Raw genomic sequence first — 22,450 nt, forward strand, 5'->3', positions numbered from 1 at the left:
CTTACCTGTGGTAAAGCCAGGAGATAAGCAAGAGCCAAGGTCATATCATTTGGTAAAGCGTCACTTGCTAGCTGTAAGAGAACTGGATGCAGGAAAAAAAAAAAAATTCATTATTTTCTTTGCGGATCCATGTGACAGTCATGGTTACTAAGTGTCACGATTTTAGTCCTTCATAATTTCAACTGTAATTATCTTCAGAGAACTTTTTAAGATGCTTTATGAGAAAGTCTATTCAGCACCATCGGAGTACAGATTATATGAAAGTACGTTAAATGGTGGTCTTGCCTTAACTCAGACACATTATGCCATTTGCTACTTACATATGTGAATACTGTTAGTGCAGCTACAAAGTCTAAGTGCAAACAGATCAGTGAGGATGTCTCTTCCAGCTAATCTTTCGGTTTTAGAGACCCAGGCCATGCTATACAATTCTGGATATCAATGACAGCTACTGTGGAAGATGACCATGTGAGGACTCATGGTCAGAACAACAACACAGATTTGCAAGAGCAGACTTAGAATAACTCTCTTGATTACTACAGTCATGACAATAGGCTGGGTCCTTTCTCTGTACCATACTCTACGAAAAGAAAACCAGTCTCACGCTTTGATTATATAGCATCTTAAAATATCCCAACCATCTACAACTTTTATAAAACTTCTTTATATAAGCAACAACCTATCAATGTTATGGATTTAATAAAACAACATTGCAAATAACATCTGTGTTTATATCCACTTTGTATTAATAAGGAGGCATTCATTTAGGACCTTAAGTGACCAATACCAGATAGTCACTGTAATCACAGTGTAAACTTTTTCTATAGAGGACACAGACTCTCCTGATCTTCACTAATGAAGGTAAACAGCATCTAAATAATTCAAAGTAAGTAATATTTCACTTCGTAAATACACCATATAATTTTATGGTGTTTGACAGGAAACTGAAAGTCGTTCAGTCGTGTCCAACTCTTTGCAACACCATGGACTATACAGTTCTCCAGGCCAGAATACTGGAGTGGGTAACCTTTCCCTTCTCCAGGGGATCTTCCCAACTCAGGGACTGAACCCTGGTCTCCTGCATTGCAGGTGGATTCTTTACCGGCTGAGCCTAGATCAGCCAGCTCTAAGTGGGTGGAGTATGAGAAGTGACCTAAAACTCGACATGTCCTGTGCATGACTCATCTAAAAGGGAATGAGGCTTCTTGCACAGCACCTCTAGTAAGAGAATCTGAGTTCTCTAAATACTCATTTCCTCTACAATTGCAACCTCCAACCTCATCTAGCTTTTTTCCACTTTATTTTTACTTCCTTCAGATATTTCCCTTCCTTATGTACAAAAGAAGCCAGTTTTCAAACCACCCCCTTTTTCTGGCTTTTAGAATCTAAACCTACTCACCAAAACCGGCCCTGTCTCTTCATGGCTCAGGAGCCCTTATTCCAAGTGAATGGCCGATGCCCCAGCTAATGGAGGACCGTACCTCTCAGAGTTGTGTTTGGAGCTGGTCTGGGCCCTGCCTGGGAAAATCACCCAGTCCCATTACTGACTTCCAGTCAGATCTTTCTTTTTTTTTTTCTTTCTTTCCTTGTTTTCTTTTTGTTTTTAATCTTATCATCAACTCAATCTTACACTCCATTTAATGTGCATTTGGCGATTTCCAAAAATCAAAGCACCTTCAAGAGATGAAAAAATACGCTACCCCTGAAGATATTCCTAAGCAAATGCTCCAGATCCTGAAGGAAATTTCAAAAGCAGAACAACCCAACAAAAAACAAAAACAACAAAGAACAGTCATGACGACGTGGCTGGAATAAAGCAGAGTTCCCTTGAGAGACCTTTGTGAGGGAAAAACTAGATCCGAAAACATAAGTTTCAATAGGTTTATTTTTCAAATAGTTATATTATTTCACAGATCCAACTCAAAAGATGGTCACCAGTGTTTCTTGAACATATATCATTGAATACAAAGCTGTTAGCAGGCAGAAGAGAAAAGAAATAATTAATTTCCATGTGCTAAAAGTAATGACAAAAATCACCCAGGAGTCCAAAGAATCATTGTTATTTTTACAAACAGTGAAAATAATCACTTTAAAATACAAATATTTGCTCCAAGTGAATAATAACCACAAAAGTTTCATTTCATATATACAGCTGTTGTGTCTGACTCTTGTGACCCCATGGACTGTAGACTGTCAGGCTCCTCTGTCCATGGAATTCTCCAGGAAAGAGCACTGCAGTGGGCTGCTATTTCCTTCTCCAGATCTTCCCAACCCAGTGATTGAACTCGGGTCTCGTGCATCACAGGCAGATTCTTTACTGAATGAGCCACCAGGAAAGCCCCATATTCACAACAGTATTCATCAATTTTAAAACATTTCTGCAATTTATAATGCACTGACATTTGAGGGGGAAGAGTCTTGTCAATTTGGGCTATTGGCACACTAGTCAGTTGCCAAGTAAAGCAAACAGCTTCCTTGCGGGCACACCACTGATGTGCAAACCAACTGGCTCGGAGCCAATTCTCTGAACCAGCCATTTTCTCTGGCTTCTGCACTCCAGGCACAATATCACCTCTGCCCTGATCACCCCAGAGCCAACTGCTAGACAGCCAGAAATCACCCCATAGCCCAGAGTCCACCAAAGTTACCCAAACTCTTCATCTCAAGCTTGCTCAAGCATGCCTACCAGACCTCGCCTGTTATTTCCCATGAAAACCCATACTCTGCCCCCTTCATACCTTCTGCCTCCCTCTCCCTCTCTCTCTGCCCTGAGGTAAAGACACAGTGAGAAGGCAGCTGTGTGCTAGCCAGGAAGAGATAAATCACCAGAACCCAACCACACTGGCATCTGATTTCCAGTCTCCAAACTGTGAGACCAGGAATTTCTGCTGTTTAAGCCACCTGGTCTATAGTATTCTGTCCTGTCAGCCCAAGCTGACTAACACAGACAGAAAATGAGACATACAAAACTGATATCTCTCTCCGTCGGTATGTATCAGGCTATCGACAATCTTATGCTATTACAAGCAATGAACATGTGCCATATTTTCCATGTTTGTGAATTCATAGAATAAATTCCTAGAAGCGGAATTACTAGGTCAAACAATACTCACAACTATAATTTTTATAGCTATCGCCAAATTGCCATGTGTTTTTCAAATTCTCATTTTAAGCCAAGTCCTCGTTGCAGCATTTCCACCAGGACTGCCATTTAGCTGGCATATCTCACCCACTTGAATGTCCTTTTGGCCCATTTCTCAAAAGGCCTCTTGACATCTACTTCAACCACAGAAGATGAAGATCGCTTAAAGTGAGTCCAAAATCCTCTCCACAGGGTAAGCTGCATTGATATGAGTTGACTCCTCAGAATTAATCCTAAGAGAAAGGTACCCTGGCTTTCTGGTTCGTCTTTCTGGGGAATTAATGACTCAGACTTTTGCCCCACTCTCATCAGACGAATTTCCAGTGAAATCCAGAATACTACATCCAATTTAAATTCTTCTGGGATTGGGTTCTCTTACTTGTACAGCCCTCCTGCAGATGAAAACTATGTACTCTGGATAAAGCATAAAAAACAGGTATCTTAAGGCACTGGCGAGGCACTGAAAGCAGACAGAAACTAGAGGGTAGATGCCATTTGGAAAATGAAATGACACCAGTGAGTTTCCCATCTTTGCAGCTTCTATCCTGAGGGCAAGCTTCTGTCTGCTCCTTGCTAGGCAGGTAAAATTCAGATGGAGAACTTGAAGTCTTAAAGAACCACAGCCCAGAAAAACCACAACAGCCAACAAGAGAGGTCTGACAGTTTCTTAAAAAACTTTGGCTCATCAGCTCCATCCTTAGATAGTTACCCAGAGAAATAAAAACAAAGGTCTGTAAAAACACAGGTTCACAAAAACATTGTGTAAGAGTTCACAGCAGCTTTTTCAGAACAACCCTCAGTTGGAAAAAGCTCCCATGTCCCTCACCAGGAGAATGGGTAAACTGTGGTATATTCATACAGTGGAATACCTTTCAGTCATTAAAAAATAAGAAAGAAAGAAAGAAAGAGTAGAAAAAAACCTACTGATAGAAGCAGATAAATCTCGTTTCACATAAAAGAATATATCCTGTATGATTCCACCAAATGAATTCTAGAGGAGTCAAAACTCATCTACAGCAGGGGAAAAACTGAACATTTGCCAGTTCCGATTAGAAGTGTGGGGTGGGTGTTTTCAGGAAAGAGGCATCGACTTTCTGGGGTGACAGTAATGTTCTGCATCTTGAAAAGAGTCAGGGTTACACAGGTGCTGTGCTTGTCGAAAGTCACAGTCTTATGTCTACACTTAGGACTTTTGCATTTCATTGTTTGTAAATGAAAAAAATAAATAATAAATCCATTGTAAAATAAAAAATTAAGAAATATTGACTCTAGTTAAAGATACGCACAGTGCATGTCAAGAGGTGAAGAGTAACAATGCCTACAACTCTGAAATGTGTCAGAGAAAGAAGCTGTATTTGGTGGGAGGACTAGAGCGAGTGTAGTAAAATATTAATTGTTGAAATCCAGGTGGAGTGTATATGGGAGGTTCACTGTAGAAGTCTCTTGACTTTTCTATGCATTTGAAAATTTCCTTAATACAATATTTATGGAAGAAAAGGGGGAAAAAACCCTTCTGAAAACAGGGTCAAATGCTCAAGCTCCCCAACAGTTATTTCCCAAACAGGGTTCTGTGTGGACAAGTATACATATACCTCCTCTCCAGCACTCAGGCAGCTGAGTTTCCAGCCACACAAAGCCTGTGGCCTCCCTGCTGCTCCAAGACGGGAAAGGCCACCATCACCGGTATCAGGCACAACAGCATCTCCTACATCCCCAGGTTGAAAGGAAAGGGATCATGTCTCTTCCCTGATCCTTAAGTCACTTTATGACATTTTTTCTCCCACAGCCAGATCACAGCTCATTAATCCCTACAATCCAAGTACTGACCCAGAACCCCTCCTGACTAACAACTGAATTATTGAAGGAAACCAACTTGGTGGGGGGCTTGGGGGAAGATGAGAGGGGAGAGACGGGAGGAGGGGAAAAGGGAGACACATCATAACTGCCCACACTTGACCCCATCCCAATTTTCTTAGCAGCCCTCACTGAGGCCCAGTTCAAACCCCCACATATAGGAAGCTTCTCAGACCTTGAATCTGTGAGCCATGTAAAGCTACATATGACAAAATTATCAATGAGGATCTGAAGTAGACCAGAAACTACAGGGTTTCAATAGGATGGGATCCACCAGATATCTTGCTGGCTGTAGACTGTATCGCAGTGATTTTTCATTACCATTTAAAATACATGTATTTATTTAAAAAAAAAATAAAGACCTGTCCTACATTTAGCACCGTGTATGAATTTAATTTGCAATGCTTATTTTGTAACCTTGCAGAAAATACACTGCATTTTCTAGACATGTAATATAGCCAAAATCAGATGAAATCTATGCCTAAGCCTCCAAGCACTAACTCTCTGCAAAATAAGTGTCTCTGGAAAGCACTCTATGATAAATTTAATTCCAGAATGGAATTCACAGAGGAAAGCTGCCCATATTATTGATTTAGAATTCATTAGCCATTAAATCATTCATTTAGCTAAATAAATAATGATCAATTTTCTTCAGCTAGTCTCCATAAAAAATCTTTTCATCAACTTTATTAAAAAATTCTGAAAAGTCAGATCGTGTTGGGAAGTTTAATTTGTATCATGACCTACTTCTGAACCAAAGTCAGGAGTCACATTTCTATAATTTTTAATTTAGGTCATTTAACCTATATCATTCATCAAATCTGTTGAGTTTCTAACAAATACTTGATACTATAAAATAGCTAATGATATCTGTCTCAAATATATTAGCATCCTCAAGAGAAACCAAACATGATCATTTTGTAACATATGGAAATATCAAATCACGACGCTCTATACCAGGAACTAACAATTTTGTAGGTCAATTACACTCCAGAAACAAACTCACAGAAAAAGAGATTATATTTGTGGTTACCAGAGGCAGGGGGTAGGGGAAGGTAAAATTAGATGAAAGAGGTCAAAAGGTATCACCAACTTTGAGTTATAATTGAATGTTATACTCCAGGTACAAGGACAGTAGGTGGCTCAAGGACCAGTGCTTCAATGAATGATGTACACATGGTGAGAAAGGGAACAGGAAGGGATCCTCGATTTATCATCATATTATCCCCCAATCCATACAGCTCCTCCACAAAAATCTCTATTTGCTTCATACTTCCAGATCATTCTGAGGCCTCATCATTTAGTTACCAGCTACCACAAAGATGGTCAGGTACTTTAAGAACACCATGAAAAGGGGGAGGCCAAATAATTTAGAAAGCTGTGTCCCACCAGGACCTTATTCTCAAGTACTCTCCACCTTCCTCCAAAAACAGCTCTGGAAAACAGCAGAAGCTTTAACAAACTGAGAAATCAGTGTGACAGAGTCTCTCCAAGGACACAGCCATCTTTCAAACCTTTAGCATGTGGTTCCATTCTCAGCATTTTTTGTAAGAGAGGTATGCACATACACACACACACACACACACACACACATATATATGTCAAGCTAAATCATAAACGAACATATTCTTGACTGGAGATGTACTAATCTATCTTTTGTTACCCCAATGTTTGGAGAAGGGAAAGGCTACCCACTCCAGTATTCGGCCCTAGAGAATTCCATGGACAGTCCATGGGGTCGTAAAGAGTCGGGCATGACTGAGCCACTTTCACTTTACTTTCAGAGTTGGAGGAGGCAATGGCACCCCACTCCAGTACTCTTGCCTAGAAAATCCCATGAACGGAGGAGCCTGGAAAGCTGCGGTCCATGGGGTTGCTGAGGGTCGGACACGACTGAGCGACTTCACTTTCACTTTACCCCAATGTTCTTGTTGTTTCGGTATTCACTTACACAGCAAATTGCTCGTCACAGGCCTTAGGTTCTGCAAAAATCCTCTAATTGATAATGTGTTAAGATAATACATAAGTCAATGTTTCCAAATTCCTGGTTATTAATTCAGTCCTTTATTACACCAATTAACAGACAATATTTCCATGTCTAACCAGTATTTTCTTAGGGTCTTAGATTTTATCTGTATAAGCTATTCTAATAATCAATCATAATTTAATCCATGAGTAATATATTACAATATTTTTAAAGAAAAGAAAGAAGAAATAAATAATTAAAAGGGGAAACAGCAATGCAACTATACTCTTATAATTCAATATCACTTGTAAAATGTGTCATGATTTAGCAATAGCTTCTTGGAGGCAAAAAAGAAACATGAACGTACCTGTGAATTAGTATTCAACTGTGACTTGAACACTAATTTCAGAAAAGCGAGGAAGAACTTAAAGAGCCTCTTGATGAAGGTGAAAGAAGAAAGAAAAAAAGCTGGCTGAAAACTCAACATTCAAAAAATTAAGCTCATGGCATCTGGTCCCATCACTTCATGGCAAATAGAAGGGGAAAAAGTAGAATCAGTGACAGACTTTATTTTCTTGGGCTCCAAAGTCTCTGCGGCTGGTAACTGCAGCCATGAAATTAAAAGATGCTTGCTCTTTAGAAGGAAAGCTATGGCAAACCTAGACAGCATATTAAAAAGCTGAGATAGCACTTTGCTGACAAAGGTCCGTCTAGTCAAAGCTATGGTTTTCCCAGTAGTCATGTACGGATGTAAGAGTTGGACCATAAAGAAGGCTGAGTGCTGAAGAATTGATGCCTTCAAACTGTGGCACTGGAGAAGATTCTTGAAAGCCCCTGAGCAGCAAGGAGATCAAACCAGCCAATCCTAAAGGAAATCAACTGTGAATATTCACTGGAAGAACTGATGCTGAAGCTCCAATACTTAGGCTACCTGATGCAAAGAGCTGACTCACTGTTAAAGACCCTAATGCTGGGAAAGATTGAGGGCAAGAGGAGGAGAAGCCAAGAAAGGATGAGATGGTTGGATGGCCTCACCATCTCAATGGACATGGGTTTGAGCAAACTCCAGGAGACAGTGAAGGACAGGGAAGCCTGGCATGCTGCAGTCCAGGGGTCGCAAAGAGTTGGACTTGACTTAACGACTGAACAACAAGGCAGAGAAACTATAGATCATGATATGCATCTCAGAACTGAAGAAAAACGGTAAGTTTGTAAAAGCCTCCAGTATCCCAGGCTCTGCAGAGTATTTGCTTCCTCTCTTTCCAACTGCATATAAATAATGATTGAAAGAAAGGATGATCTAAAAATAAGTTATAGTATCAGGTTTCCAGGAACATGGCATTTCTATTCCCCACATACATTTTTTCCAAGTTCTACTCCACACTGCAATGTGTTCCATTAAAACACAGCATCATCCAAGGTCATTAGCAGTTATAGGTTATATGGAAGTGGAAGTCCTGGACAAGACTGCCAAGAAAACTGTTTTTCCCTTCTTTACTCCTTACAGATACCTAGAATATAGACAAGATAGCTGGAGCCCCAGTTATCTTTAAGTCCTGAAGTACCTACTAAGGCTGGCAAAGCAGAAAGAGAGAGAAAATTGAAAAATAAAAATAGTCAAGGCAATTACCCTGGAACCTTGAAAAGAAGTAAAGAGGTTAAAGAAGAAAAAAGTACAAATGGCAAGTGGTCTTTGGTCAACTGCATACATTTTCATTCTTTTCAAAAAATTTCACATGGAACGATATGGTACCATGTAGAAAATTCTTAAGACGAAATTCACATCTATAGTCCATGAAACAGGTACATAGAGTTCTTGATTAACCCATAAAACCAGGAAAGAAAGTAGTATCCATTGAGCTCATTTTTCTATATCATTCCCGGTAGGAATCACTTCACATGATTAGCACCCTAAATAGGAATTGTATCTCATTTATCCTTTTAAATCTTTAATATTACAAGTATCCAGAAAATAGTAGGTACTCAATAAATGATTTAAATCAATGAATAAATAAATGTATGAATGATGATGTCAAGTTGAGATATTCAAAATTACTGAAAATGTTACTAGTTTTCCTAACTCTCACTCATTCATACAGTCTCACCTATTATTCTGAGTTACACACTGTTGGGGAACTAGAACCTTTCATACCTTCTGTTGTTGGAAATACTTCTTCGGTTTTAGTTTCTGCCAGTTTCCCAGTTCTCAGCAACACTTCTGCCAAGCTTTCTACTGGGATATGCTGATAGGTGTCATAGGTCACTTCAGACTAGACAAGAGAAGCAGTGATATCATTTGATGGGATGGCTTTTTCTCTATGAAGATATTCTTAGTAAAGATAATGATAGGATTTTTATCTTCTCATAACTTGAATTATAGCTTCTCACTTACTAAAAGCATATTATTCTACATAAAATTGTAAAACAGATTTTAGTCTCATAACATGTTGTAACGAATCACATAAAACCAATGCAAAACATGAGTACGAACAAAAGAAGTACATCTTCAAAAAAACGGCATATTTTGTTTGTAGTAAAATGCTCACAACCACCATGATAGTTAAATCTATGTTCTTAGGCACACTGCCCTTACCTCCACAACAAAGGGATTGGAGATGACAGATTCATAAAAAGGATGACAGCCTTGTTTCTCTAGGCCTTCATTGGCTCTGGTTCCAATTTGGTAAACACCACCAAATTCTTGACCCTAAACAGAACAAAGTGACGATCAGTGGATAAAAGAAAGAGAGCTGGGAGGGGAGGTGGAGGAGGAAGGGAAGGAAGAAAAAACAAATAGATTTCAGGAGAAACAGATCGAGGTGTACTGTGGGAGCCGAAGAGAGAGTGTCAGAGGGACGCCGAAACCCAGTGGAGAATATTAAGAATCATCACCACGTTCTAGGAGCAGCACTTCAACCTCACCCTGAAGTGCTTTTTGATTCTTCTGGTCACTTTGACATCACTGAATCAGAAACACTGAAGCAATCGGTGTTAACACACATGGCCAGTTTTCTATACGACTGTCAGGATAACCTTTCTAAAACATCATTCTGTATATGCTGTTCCCTTGCTCCAAAAAACCTTTAGTAGCTCTGAATAGTGCAGTCAGCAGTATCAAATCTAAACTACACAGAATAACATTCAAATTCACTAAATGCTAATTACCATTAAAGGCTAACACTCCATGCAACTACTCTGTCCATTCCACTGGCCTCTATGCCTTCCTCCCATTACAAGGGCAATGGTCCATGCTGCCTGCCCACCTCTCCTCCCAGGCCCGCCACAGACCACACCTGCTGAAACCACAGCAGATGGAGGCAAGGTAAGACTAGGCTCCCTTCACCAGCCCCACCGTCCCCACAACTACAACCCACACGAACACCTTTATTAGACTGGTCTTCAGTATTCTTCATTAGCAATATCTTAGTATCGCTACTATGGTTAATTATCTTTATGCTTTGCTCTCCTCAAACAGACTGTAAAGCCCCTTATTGGAAGAGCCAAGAAGAAGACATTCACCCAATCCTCCAAGTTCATGGAGCATGCAGTTAGGGCAAGCATAGACCCAGGAAACAATCAAGCTGCTGCTGCAAATGATGTTAAAATAGTTTCTTCAGAGAAAACTATATACTAGACACAGTGCTAAACACTTTATCTAAGATGTTGTCGTTCATTAGCTCAGTCATGTCAGACTCCTGGCAACCCCATGGACTGTAGCATGACAAACTTCCCTGTCCTTCACTATCTCCCAAAGCATGCTAAAACTCATGTCCATCAAGTCAGTGATGCCATCCAACCATCTCATCCTCTGTAGACTCCTTCTCCTCCTGTCTTCAATCTTTTCCAGCATCATGATCTTTTCTAATGAGTCAGCTCTTCACATCAGGTGGCCAAAGTATTGGAGCTTCAGCATCAGTCTTTCCAATGAATATTCAGGACTGATTTCCTTTAGGTTTGACTGGTATGGTCTCCATGCAGTCCAAGGGACTCTCAAGAGTTTTCTCCAACACCACAGTTCAAAAGCATTAATTCTTCAGCACTCAAGACTGCTTTATTTAATGAACTCTAAGATATGAACTCTCAGAAAGCCCCAACAGGTGAGACAGAAAACAACCCTAATCAAAATCCAGTGTGATGGATGCAGTGATAAGATGCACAGACTTCACCCAAAGTCAAGCTCACAGCCCATCAGTCAGTGGCTTCTTCTGGGTGATTATCCTCCATTCTCTCCTGTATATCCCACATTCAGACCATCAGTACACAAAGTACACCCTCAAACCAAAGACTTCTCATGTCCCTCATGGCTACCCTAATCTAAGCCAGCAACATCTCTCAGCTGGAGTCCTGGAAGAGAGAAGCATCTTTCTGCTTCACTACTGATGACTCTCTGCACAGCAGTTAAACAGATGTATTAAAACTAACCTTGGATCACACGACTGCATTGTCTGAATTTTCAAACAACTCTGTGTTGCTGAGAAGCAGATCTGTAGTTCTCTTCACCATCTATGGAAGGCTTTACATGGTGGGTCTCTTCACCATCCCTCCAACCTCATTTCCAACCATCTTCCCACTCATCACGCTGCTCTCCCTCACCTTGGCCTCCTTTCTCATCTACAAAGACATCAGGCTCTTTCTTCAAAATGCACTTGTCTGCTTGGCTCACTCAACTTTCTGCTCAGAGTGATTCCTCTTCTGAGAAACCAACTCCCATGTTGGAATCAGAACTTCACTCCTCCGTTATCACTCACTATTCCACTACCTTGCTTAAGTTCTCTGCATGGTACTCATCACCACCTGCCATCTCATTATCATACAAATATTTTATCTGTTGGTTTCTTTTTTGCCTCCACTGAGACACAGGGGACTCAAAGGAAGGAAATCAGACTGAAGGGTTTCCCCACTCTATTTCCAGTGATGAGCACAACATCTGACACGTGGAAAATGCTTGGTAAGTATTTGCAGAATGAATGAATGAGATACTCAAGTGTTTGGGATACCTTTATAAAAAGGCCCATGCTTCTTTTTCCTGATAGTTTCCCAGTGTGTGGCTAAAGGATGAAAAGCAGCATGAGGATGCAGGGAAGAACAGGAGGGACACAGTGGGCTAAGATGTCACAGAAAGCAACCTCAATGCTTGTCCTGACCTCTACTTGCAGAAATACGAAAGAATCCGTTAAAACATTCCCTTTACCTAGAGGCCCCACTGAAGACTGAATGTTTGTGCCCCACCCCCACCCCAAACTCATGTTGAAATCCTAACCCCTATGTAATAGTGTTAAGAGGTAGGGCCTTTGGTAGGTGATTAAGTCATGTTGGCAGAGCGCTGGGAAATGAAATTAGTGCCTTTATAAAAAAAGAGATTCCACAAAAGTCCCTCACCCCCCTTCTATCATGCGAGGACACAGCAGACAGAAGGCATTCTATGAACTGGGAATCAGGCCTGCATCAAACACTACATTCTCCAGGGCCTTGATCTTGGACTTCCCAGTTTCCAGCACTGTGAGAAATAAATTATCTGTTGTTCACCTAGTCTAAAATATTTTTGTCACAGAAGCTGGAGAGAACTAAGACAGCCCCCGGATGGCTCCTAGCGCTTCTCTTCTTTCTACTGCCCTACAGAAACATAGCAAAATAGAGAAAGCCTTAATAAACATCATTTTCCTTTCCATCTCAGTAAACTTCAATTCTGACATATAAAGCAACCTTACTTAAATCTATATCACTGTATTCTGCAAGTATAGTATGGTAGCAAATTACAGTCTATAAAATCAATTACTCATTCCCTATCCAATGGGAGGCCTAGATTTCTTAGGAGATTAATAATCTAAAGAAGATAAACTTAAAGTAATAGTAAAACCAACTGAAGAGCATGCTAATGAATTGATATAAACCACCCCAACTGCTTTAAGAAAAGAGAATGCACCGCTCACGTGAAGGGGTCGTAGATAAGTCAAAGACTTCTTCCACCACTGCCCATCGCTGACAGCCTGCAGCACCGCCTTCGTGGTGGTGGTGGTGTTGGAGAGGACTTTCATGGTGGTAGCGGTGGTCCAGTGCAACAGGTCGGCTGAGTTGCTGCCTGGGACACTTACTTCATCCTGTTTTGTTTTTTTTTTTAAAAAGAGAGAGAAAATGCCAAGAGTAAAAAGAAGAGAACAGAGCAGAGAGTGATCATGCGACGACTTGGAGTTATCAGACATGAAATTAAACAGATTTAAAAATTCATCTTTACCAATAACAACCAAAAAAAATGTGAAAGCGATAATAGCATACTGTACCTCCTTGAATCATTTACAAAAGAAAATTCAGTAAAGGAAAATACATCTTAATGCATTAGTCAAAGATTCTCTTTCAGAAGTATTTATAAGCAAATAGTGGGTTCTTACTTTTTTTTCACTAATCTAATATCCTTCGATGACATACTCATGTTTGTTTCTTTGACAAGACATTTTAAACTATTTATGGTTTAGATTAAGAAATAAATTATTTACTTCAACAATGCTACTGTGACCCAGACAAAGGTACAAGATTCTGATGATCCACCTTTACATACTGAAAGGCATTTTGTTTTTCATCTAAACAAGTGGATGAGGAATAGCATTTAAAAGCTTTCTAATGTGGAACCTCCTGCCAATCTCAAAGCAATCAGCTACAATTCCAACTCCCCACGTACTAACCCAAGAGGTTTCATGAGGAGAAAAATGCCAATTTATCGACATTTGTTTAAATAGAAATGACAGTGACCACAGCTGCTTTTGATCAAAGGAAGGTAAATTTGTTCTATGAAAACCCAGCCTTTGGTTTAGTATCTGTCTACTTCTACTTACTTTTTCTGTAGTATTCCAGTCAAATGAAAGAAAAATTAAGGTCTAGTCTTCCAATTTGAACAACTTTCTTGCCACTAATAGGATGGCTATTTGGGTCTACATCACATCATTCATTAATGTGTTATTTGAATAATAAAAAATGATAAATCGTGGAATCACTCAATAATTACCAAGATATCATCACAACACACACTTAGGAGAAATTCACCATTTTAGACCAACTTGAAAGCCTCCATACAGGGTGGGTAGAATTATGGCCCCCGAAAAGACTCTGATGCTGGGAAGGATTAGGGGCAGGAGGAGAAGGGGACGACAGAGGATGAGATGGCTGGATGGCATCACCGACTCGATGGACGTGAGTTTCAGTGAACTCCGGGAGATGGTGATGGACAGGAAGGCCTGGCGTGCTGTGATTCATGGGGTCGCAAAGAGTCGGACACAACTGAGTGACTGAACTGAACTGAACTGAACTGAAAATATCTGCATCCTAATCCCTAGAACCTGCAAATATATTACATTAGACGGAAAAAGATCTTGGCAGATACGATTAAGAACACAAACCTTGAGGTGAGGAGATAAATCTTGAATTATCTGAGTGGAGCTAACCTAATCACATGAGCCTTTTAAGCAGAGAACCCTTCCCAGCTAGGGTCATACAGACATGCCCTGAGAGAAGAGGCAGGAGAGACGTGAAGCACATCATGGTGGCTTTGGAGATGGAGGGAGGTGGCCAAGAGTTAAAGAATGTGAGAAGCATCCAGAAGGTGAAAAGAAACTGGAGGTGACAGCCAGCAAGGCAAAGAGGACCTCAGTCCTGCAAACACAAGGAATTGAATTCTGTCAACAACATGAATTAGAGAAGGGAATGGCAACCCACTCCAGTGCCTAGAGAATTCCACGGACACAGGAGCCTGGTGGGCTACAGCCCATGGGGTCGCAAAGAATCAGACACGACTGAGCAACTAACACTACTATCAACATGAATGAGCATGGAAATGAATTCTCCTCCAGAGCCTCCAGAAAACACAGTCCTGTGGGGACCCTGACTTTAGCTGAGATCCTAAGCAGAAACCCACCCAAGCCTGCCAGGTTTCCGTCCTATGGGAATTATATGAACTTGCACTGTTTCAAAGCTGCTAAATGTCACAGCAGTAAAAGAAAATGATTACATCATGTTTGTACACTTATACTTTCTAGAAAATTATAATTTAATTTTATTCTTAGTACTAAAATGAAATGTATTTAAGCTGCATTAACTGATACTTATAATTTCCTCACTGGGCAGTTGGTTAACTTTTCTCAAAAGATTTTCTATTCTTTCAATGTGGAAAAAAAAAAAAAGTTGTGTCCCAGCACTAGAAGAAATGATAATTATGTGATGCAACAGAGGTGTCAGTTAACGCTACAATGGCAACTATATTATAATATTAATGTATCAATATATTATACACCTTAAACTTACACAGTATGTCAAATATATCTTCATTTTCTAAAAAAAAATTTTAAACCTATGTTTCCTATAAGCTTTCTGGACTTTGGGAAAGGTATAAACTATCAACTTGATACACTATAAATTATAATTACAAAAACAACACAGATGATATGCTAAGGAAGAAAATACTCATGTTAAACTGAATGTATATAAGGGCAACCATGTTAAAAACAACTGCTAGGGGTTTAGGTGCCCAAAAAAAGACCAGCACTTCTCCTGGGTTTCATATTTTGCAGCAGATACTGCAGCTTGGTCCTAGACTCAACTCAGTTCTAGACCACTCCCAGGCTGTGTTGCTAGAAGCTGAAAAGCTAAAGACTACATTTCCCAGACTCCCTAGGGCTGACATTCCTCACCTGACCTAGTTTTCCTCCAACAGAGGTACCCACTGTGTAGAATTTGTACAGTGAAACTACAGTAGAGACTATACTTTTGTTATTACTGTGCTTTTCCTGTGGAAAATATGCTTAACTTTCTTTTTCTCCTTTTTCTATTTTTTCTGATCATCCTAGTTGCTCTTCTGCAGAAGTGGTGATACAAGTACCAGCGCCCGGTCCCTAGCTTCACGGGGTAAAGGACAGTGTAGACTGCCGTTCTGCTGGCTTGTTATCCTGGCAGGGTCAAAGCAGCACCAGAGACAGCTGATAAGGAGGGGCTTTCGAATTCCCCAACTTCTGGTGGTAGATTTCCACTCCAGTGGTAGTTAATCTCCTCGGTATTTTTCTTATAGTTACTCTAAAAATACACCAAAGCCTGCTTCTCCAGACCTTTGAATGATTGTGTAAGATTCCAATTCTCATTGAAATTTAAAAAAAAGTCCCCTTCTGCTTATAAAAGCTAGAATGTTTTCTGTTGCTTACAGCTGAACATTGATTTAAAAAAAAAAAAAACAAGAAACAAGAAAATATATTTTTGATCTGAAAGATCAACAACATCATTTTTATTCTTCAGTAGAGGAAGACTTTGGCTTAAATCTTCAGACATAATAAGGCTAAAATCTTTCTGCAAGTCTACATCTTGGGAGTCACTTTTCCAAGGAGGAGCTGCATCACAGAACAGACATCTGAGCAAATAATCATAGCAGCCTAGTGGTAGAAAATGGAGCAGAACAAACTTCCAGAACTGCCCAAACCTGTGCTGTCCAACCTGGCAGCCAGCAGATATACAGGGCGACTGCACTCTGGAAGTGCAGCTGCTCTGAACAGGGAAGTGCTGTCAGTGTAAAATACACTGGATTGTTAAGACTTAAGTGCCTAAATGAACAAGTAAATAAACTATCCCACATGTGTATAACCTCAAGGAACAAAAATTAGAACTGAATCTACCCTTTCTGGGCTTCCTAGGTAACACTAGTGGTAAAGAACTCACCTGCCAATGCAGGAGACATAACAGATTCGATCCCTGGGTCAGAAAGATTCGCTGGAGGAGGGCATGGCAACCCACTCCAGTATTCTTGCCTGAAGAATTCATAAACAGAGGAGCCTAGTGGGCTACAGGCCATGGGGTCGCAAAGAGTCAGACACGACTGAGCCTCGGAAGCGACCTAGCACACATGCACGCCTTGTACCCTTTCTGTCGATGGGCAAAATCAAGAGGAAACCCAGGGAGGCTAAACCTGACATTCTCAGTTTTTCCTCTCAATTTCAGCAACTAGGAAGGCTACGTACCCTCTCCTCTGCATGCCTGTGGGGTTCGGAGGGAAGGGTTAAGGAGACAGAAAGGAAGACTGAAGCTCATTATCAACACGTGTGAAAAGACAAGTAGAAAGACCAACATAGGAAAAAAACACAAATCTCCCTCCAAGAGTAATCATAACGATAGCTGCCACGTCATGGAAGCTTGATATGCGTCAGGGCTTTACAAGGCCCGTTATGTGTATATTGGGCATAAACACTGCGAGGGAACAGACACACACACACAGTTGTTTCAATGACAGCATTACTAGAAGTCTTTCCTTATTTCTTCACTATTTGAGAAGACGGCAGGAGGCTCATTTCTTCTCCACTTTAGTACCACAGTTGGCTCATCACATCGGACTTAACCAAAGGAAAAAAAGCTGAGTCCAGCTCCTGCACTCCAGAGGCTCCTCTTTTCTAACAGGGTCAGGACCCCAGCCAAGAAGCTTCTACTATTACGCAGTAGTGTAGATGGTACTGCTAACTCCCTCCCTGCATTGTGGGGCTGCCCTCCACGATGGGCCTGCTTACCCTGGACAGCTCGTCATTGAGTGTGTTCATCTATCTGGGCTACTGAAAGCTTTGGATTCAAGTACATTCTGCTTCATTCTGCTTCTAAGCTTTTGCCCCCAGTAACTCTGCACGGAATAGAACTAGTACTACACACACACACACACGGAATAGAACTAGTACTACACACACACACACACACACACACACACACACACACACACACACATCCCTTTCTGAATAACACTGCCAGAAAAAGCTCTTTGTCAGAAATAAATCTCAGAAGGAATTCGCAGTAATTAGACATTCTCTCTCTCCCTCCCTCTCTCTATATGTGTGTGTATATATATATACACACAGAGATATAGATATAAATGTGTGTGTACATATGTAAGTATACAATATAGTAAGCATCTCTATTTATGTTAGATTTTATACCTGAAAAAAAACAGAAACCAATCAGAATTCATTCCCCTACTCAGCAAATACTCACTGAGTGACCCTTATTTGATGTCATACTATATTATACTAGTCAATAAGGTGATAAAAACAAGGACACAGCCTCTGCCCTTGGGAGCCTCTGAGCTCCAGAAACTAAAAGGGAGGCAGAGATACAGACAAATCACTATGTCCTCTGCCTAGAGGCACCATCACAGAAAGCTTCACAGAAGAAGTAATATTTCAGCAGGAAAGAATTTCAGGCTTCCGAAGAAGAAATGGTGATGATTTCAGGTTGTTTAGTTACTAAGTCGTGTCCCACTCTTTGTGGGACCCCATGGATTGTATCCTCTGTCCAGGGGATTTCCTGGGACAGACCTCCAGGCTACTACTACTACTAAGTCACTTCAGTCGTGTCCGACTCTGTGCGATCCCACAGACGGCAGCCCACCAGGCTCCCCCGTCCCTGGGATTCTCCAGGCAAGAACACTGGAGTGGGTTGCCATTTCCTTCTGCAAGGGGATCTTCCCAGTCCAAGGATCAAACCTGTGCTCCTGCATTGGCAGATGGATTATTTACCACTGAGCCAAGAAGCACCCATGATTTCAGGTGAAAAGTGAAAGTGAAATTCGCTCCGTCATGTCCTACTGTTTGTGAACCCATGGACCCTAGAGTCCATGGGACTCCAGGCTAGAATACTGGAATGGGTAGCCTTTCCCTCCTCCAGGGGATGTTCCTGGTAAGCTTATACAAATAAGAGACATGAAACAACATGGAATACTGGAGGAAACTTGAGCTGATTCAGTGAAGGCATAGAAAAGGATACACAAAGCTGAAGATCAGGGCACATGAAGATCATGAAGAGGCAAGACCAGAAGAGAGCTACTGACACGACGCCGAAGCACCTCCATCATCTCCTGGACAATACGACACCCCCGAGAGGCTTTAACAAAAGGAGTTCCCATAACGAGATTTCTGTTTTAGAAATCTTATTCCAGGAGCAGCAATCCATTAGGAGATTGGTAAATTAGTCCAAATTTAAAATAATCAGGGACTCGGGGAATTCCCTGGTGGTCCAGAGGTTAGGACTCTGTGCTTTCACTGCCAAGGGCCTGGGTTTAATCCTTGGTCATGAGGCAGGAGGCAGATGGGACTACCCACCTCCACGCCCCTCAACCCAGGGTAAAGGAATTGGAGATTCATTCTCTACTGATGGAAATTCCAAGACAAAAATAGCAGGGGAATAAAGGGAGGAAGCTGGACACTGCACAGAACACACATTTCTTGTTCCCGAAGTCAGAAGACCTCCCTAACCACATGTGGGCAGAAAAGACTCCTTGGAGGCCAAAGGGGAGTCATGTCATGGGATGTCCTACCCATATGCCTTTGCGGTAGAATCCATCTTGGCAAAGAGATGCATGTGCCCACATGGGAGGATCCTGAGATAAACCGGTTTAAGTAAGGACTGTGAAGCAGGCAAATCACAATGACTGGCCAAAGGAAACCTGGAAGAAATGCCCCATGAAAGTAATTCAAACTACCACAAAGGCACGACTCAGCAACTCAGGGACTCTCCCTCTGAGTCTGCCTGTGTCTATTCACAGGTAATGTACTCTTTTTAATCCTAATAAATACTTAACTTGCTTCACTACTTTCTGTCTTTGTGGCAATTCTTTTCTGCAAAGCTGAAGCATCAGGGCCCTTGACACTGACCACTGGCCTAGTGCCTAGGACCTGGTGCTTTTACCACCATGACCCAGCCCATCTCTGGCTGGGAACCCAAGTCCTGTTCCAAGTGGTTGCAGCTGGAGGCCACCCAAGATCAGTTAGAGAACTGAGATTCTGCAAGCTGCCTTGCATGGCCCAAAAAAAAAAGTACAATTAAAAAGATAAAATAATTGGGAACTGAATTAAGGCAGTGATACCAGGAATAGAAGAGATTTCCATAAGGTATATTTGAAATGCATTTTTAAGTTTAAATGCTTTTATTTGTTTCTTCTAAAGATGAAAAAGGACTGAGGTAAGTCAGATAAGAAGAGAAATTCAAGGATTCTGGATCCAACCATAGAAAAAAGAAAGTGGACGATCTTCAAGTGCCTTTTCAAACCTTCTGCCCATTCTTCTGTTGGTTGTCTTTCTTATTCACTTGCAGTTTTTTGGTTTTTCTTTGTATATTTTGGATACATAGCCCTTATTAGATATATGAATTATGGACATTTTCTATTATCTGCAGGTTATATTGTATTATCTTAATGATGTCTTGATTAAAAGATGTTTTTAAACTTCTAAATTAGTTCAATTTATCAGCTTTTAAACTTTATAACTAGTATTTTTTTTGTATGAAGTCTTTTCCTGCTCCAAGGTCGCAAAGAAATTCTGTATCTTCCTTGAAATGTATTTTTGCTGTCAGTAAAATCCTGTCAAGAAGATACTCTTCTCCTTCCCACTCACTACATTACATGCCTACTTTTAATATACTTGGCATAATTATGATTTTTCTGTCTTCTCAACTAGATAGTAGCTTTTCAAGGGCAGAGATGATGTTTGTTGATTACTACATGCTCAGGGTATATGAAAATTACTGAAGTATACCTTTTACTGTAGCTATGAATAAGAAGTCTGGTTTTACTGTACCTATGCTTGAAGAAACACTTTCTAAATCTAATATGTTATGCCTACAGCAACTAACTGTTATTCAGATTAGATTTCATGTCACATTTTCAATTCTGGTTCACCTTTAGAATCTCCTTACTCGAGAGGGTTATGGAATGATTTGAATGTTATCAACTAATCCAAGTACAGAAACTAAAAAATATAAACATGATAAGAAATATGGCACTTAAGTATGAAATAACTTCATTCAGGGGCAAATCAAATTCACTGAAAAATAAAAAAATATAGGCTATAAGACAATTATACCATTTCATAAAATAAACCTAAACTTTACTCTGTTCATATGGATTGGCTAACTCAATATAAAAAATGTAAACATCTAAAACCAAAAAGTAAATGAAATTTCAATGCACAGAAATGTACATGAAAAAAGGATTTTCTATAAGAGATCCCTCCCTTATAAGAATTACAAAAGAGAAAGCAAAATAAAAGGCTCATTTAGACTACAGAAGAAACATTTAATTGGGGAGCAGTCTACCAAGATTAGAGTGTAACCAGAGTCATTAATGAGGAAAATACTTTTATTTCAACTTCATGTAACAGGGAAAGAAAAAAGAGGTTAGGAAAATTTACTCCTGAAATGATTACTACTGGAAGTTTTTATATTCATAGTTGCATATTGCTAATTAATTTAGAGTGTATAACAGCAGAAATAGATTAATCTCCCAAGCCAAGTCAACAACTCCCAGCATAAAATTTAACATGAAATCTCATTAGCATCAAGTGTTACATAGCTCAAAGGTTAACTTCATAGGCACTAGTAATATTTTTCAAGTCCTACAAGAGACAACATTACCAAACAGGTTCACAAGAACAAGAACAGTTCCACACGTCAAGTCTGGCTTAGAAACAATTCTTGTTCGTCAATCACTATAGTAAACCTATGCAGGAGCTGCCTTCTCTGGTGTCTGGTATTGTTGTTCAGTCAGTCGCCAAGCCATGTCCAACTCTTTCTGACCTCACGGACTACAGCATGCCAGGACTCCCTATCCCTCTGGTGTCTGGAAATCTGAGGGTTAATTTCTAAGAAACTGGTTTGTCAAGTTCCAACTGAGCTGGTGGTAACCATAACAGAGACTAAGGATCACAAACAGCTCAAACTGAGCTAAGCCACTACCCTTTCTCTTCCAACATATCTTTAAATAATCAAAAGTACTTCCCTTCACCTAACACTCCATCGTATCATGTGCATCCATGTGCTCAGTCATGTCTGACACTATGACCCCATGGACTGTATCCTCTGTCCATGGGATTGTCCAGGCAAGAATACTGGAGTGGGTTGCCATTTCCTCCTCCAGAGTATCTTTCCAAACCAGGGGTCGAACTCGTGTCTCCTGTGTCTCCTGCACTGCAGGTGGACTCTTTACTACTTGAGCCACTGGGGAAGCCCCATACTTGTAGCAAATTGCATCCTGAACTCAAAATATTAAGAATGGAACGCTTATTACTGGTGATGCTGCTTCTGGAATTGTTTGTCAGAAGAAGCAGTAGAAGAAAGCCCCATGAGGACTCATCACACTGAAGTCTGACTCTGCTCCAGTTCATCTGCTCATTCAAATGCCAGGCTACAATTTCTTATCTTTGGAAGTCCCGCCCCCTACACATTTCTAAGGCAAGCTGTAAGTGCCTTCCCCAGAAAACTGAATGCAAAACTGAACGTACTCATGCGTGTGAACATACATGAACACACTAAGTCACAAACAGACACACCAGATTTGACACACTATTTCAGGGGCTTTAGGGACTGAACCCTTCTTGAATCTTCTAGCATTCTTGGATCCAAATTAAGAGAAATGTATTTAGGAAAAACAGAGGTATATTTAGTATATTTTTATTTTTTCATTTTTTAATCAGCACTTAAAGTTATGGAGG

At 40.5% G+C, this 22,450-nt stretch overlaps 1 protein-coding gene across 1 annotated transcript in view; it reads right to left on the reverse strand.

Moving 5' to 3' along the window:
• The window catches only part of NBAS (NBAS subunit of NRZ tethering complex), a 335,202-nt gene that overhangs the window by 120,864 nt on the left and 191,888 nt on the right, over window positions 1-22,450 (reverse strand). Inside the window, exons 36-39 of the mRNA XM_068975288.1 lie at window positions 12,893-13,060; window positions 9,556-9,669; window positions 9,115-9,232; window positions 6-82 (exon numbers count right to left, since the gene is read on the reverse strand). Coding sequence (XP_068831389.1) covers window positions 6-82; window positions 9,115-9,232; window positions 9,556-9,669; window positions 12,893-13,060 — 477 coding nt within the window. The remainder of the gene's footprint in view (window positions 1-5; window positions 83-9,114; window positions 9,233-9,555; window positions 9,670-12,892; window positions 13,061-22,450) is intronic.

This window comes from Capricornis sumatraensis, chromosome 1 (assembly GCF_032405125.1).
Source record: "Capricornis sumatraensis isolate serow.1 chromosome 1, serow.2, whole genome shotgun sequence".
Lineage (NCBI taxonomy): Eukaryota > Metazoa > Chordata > Mammalia > Artiodactyla > Bovidae > Capricornis > Capricornis sumatraensis.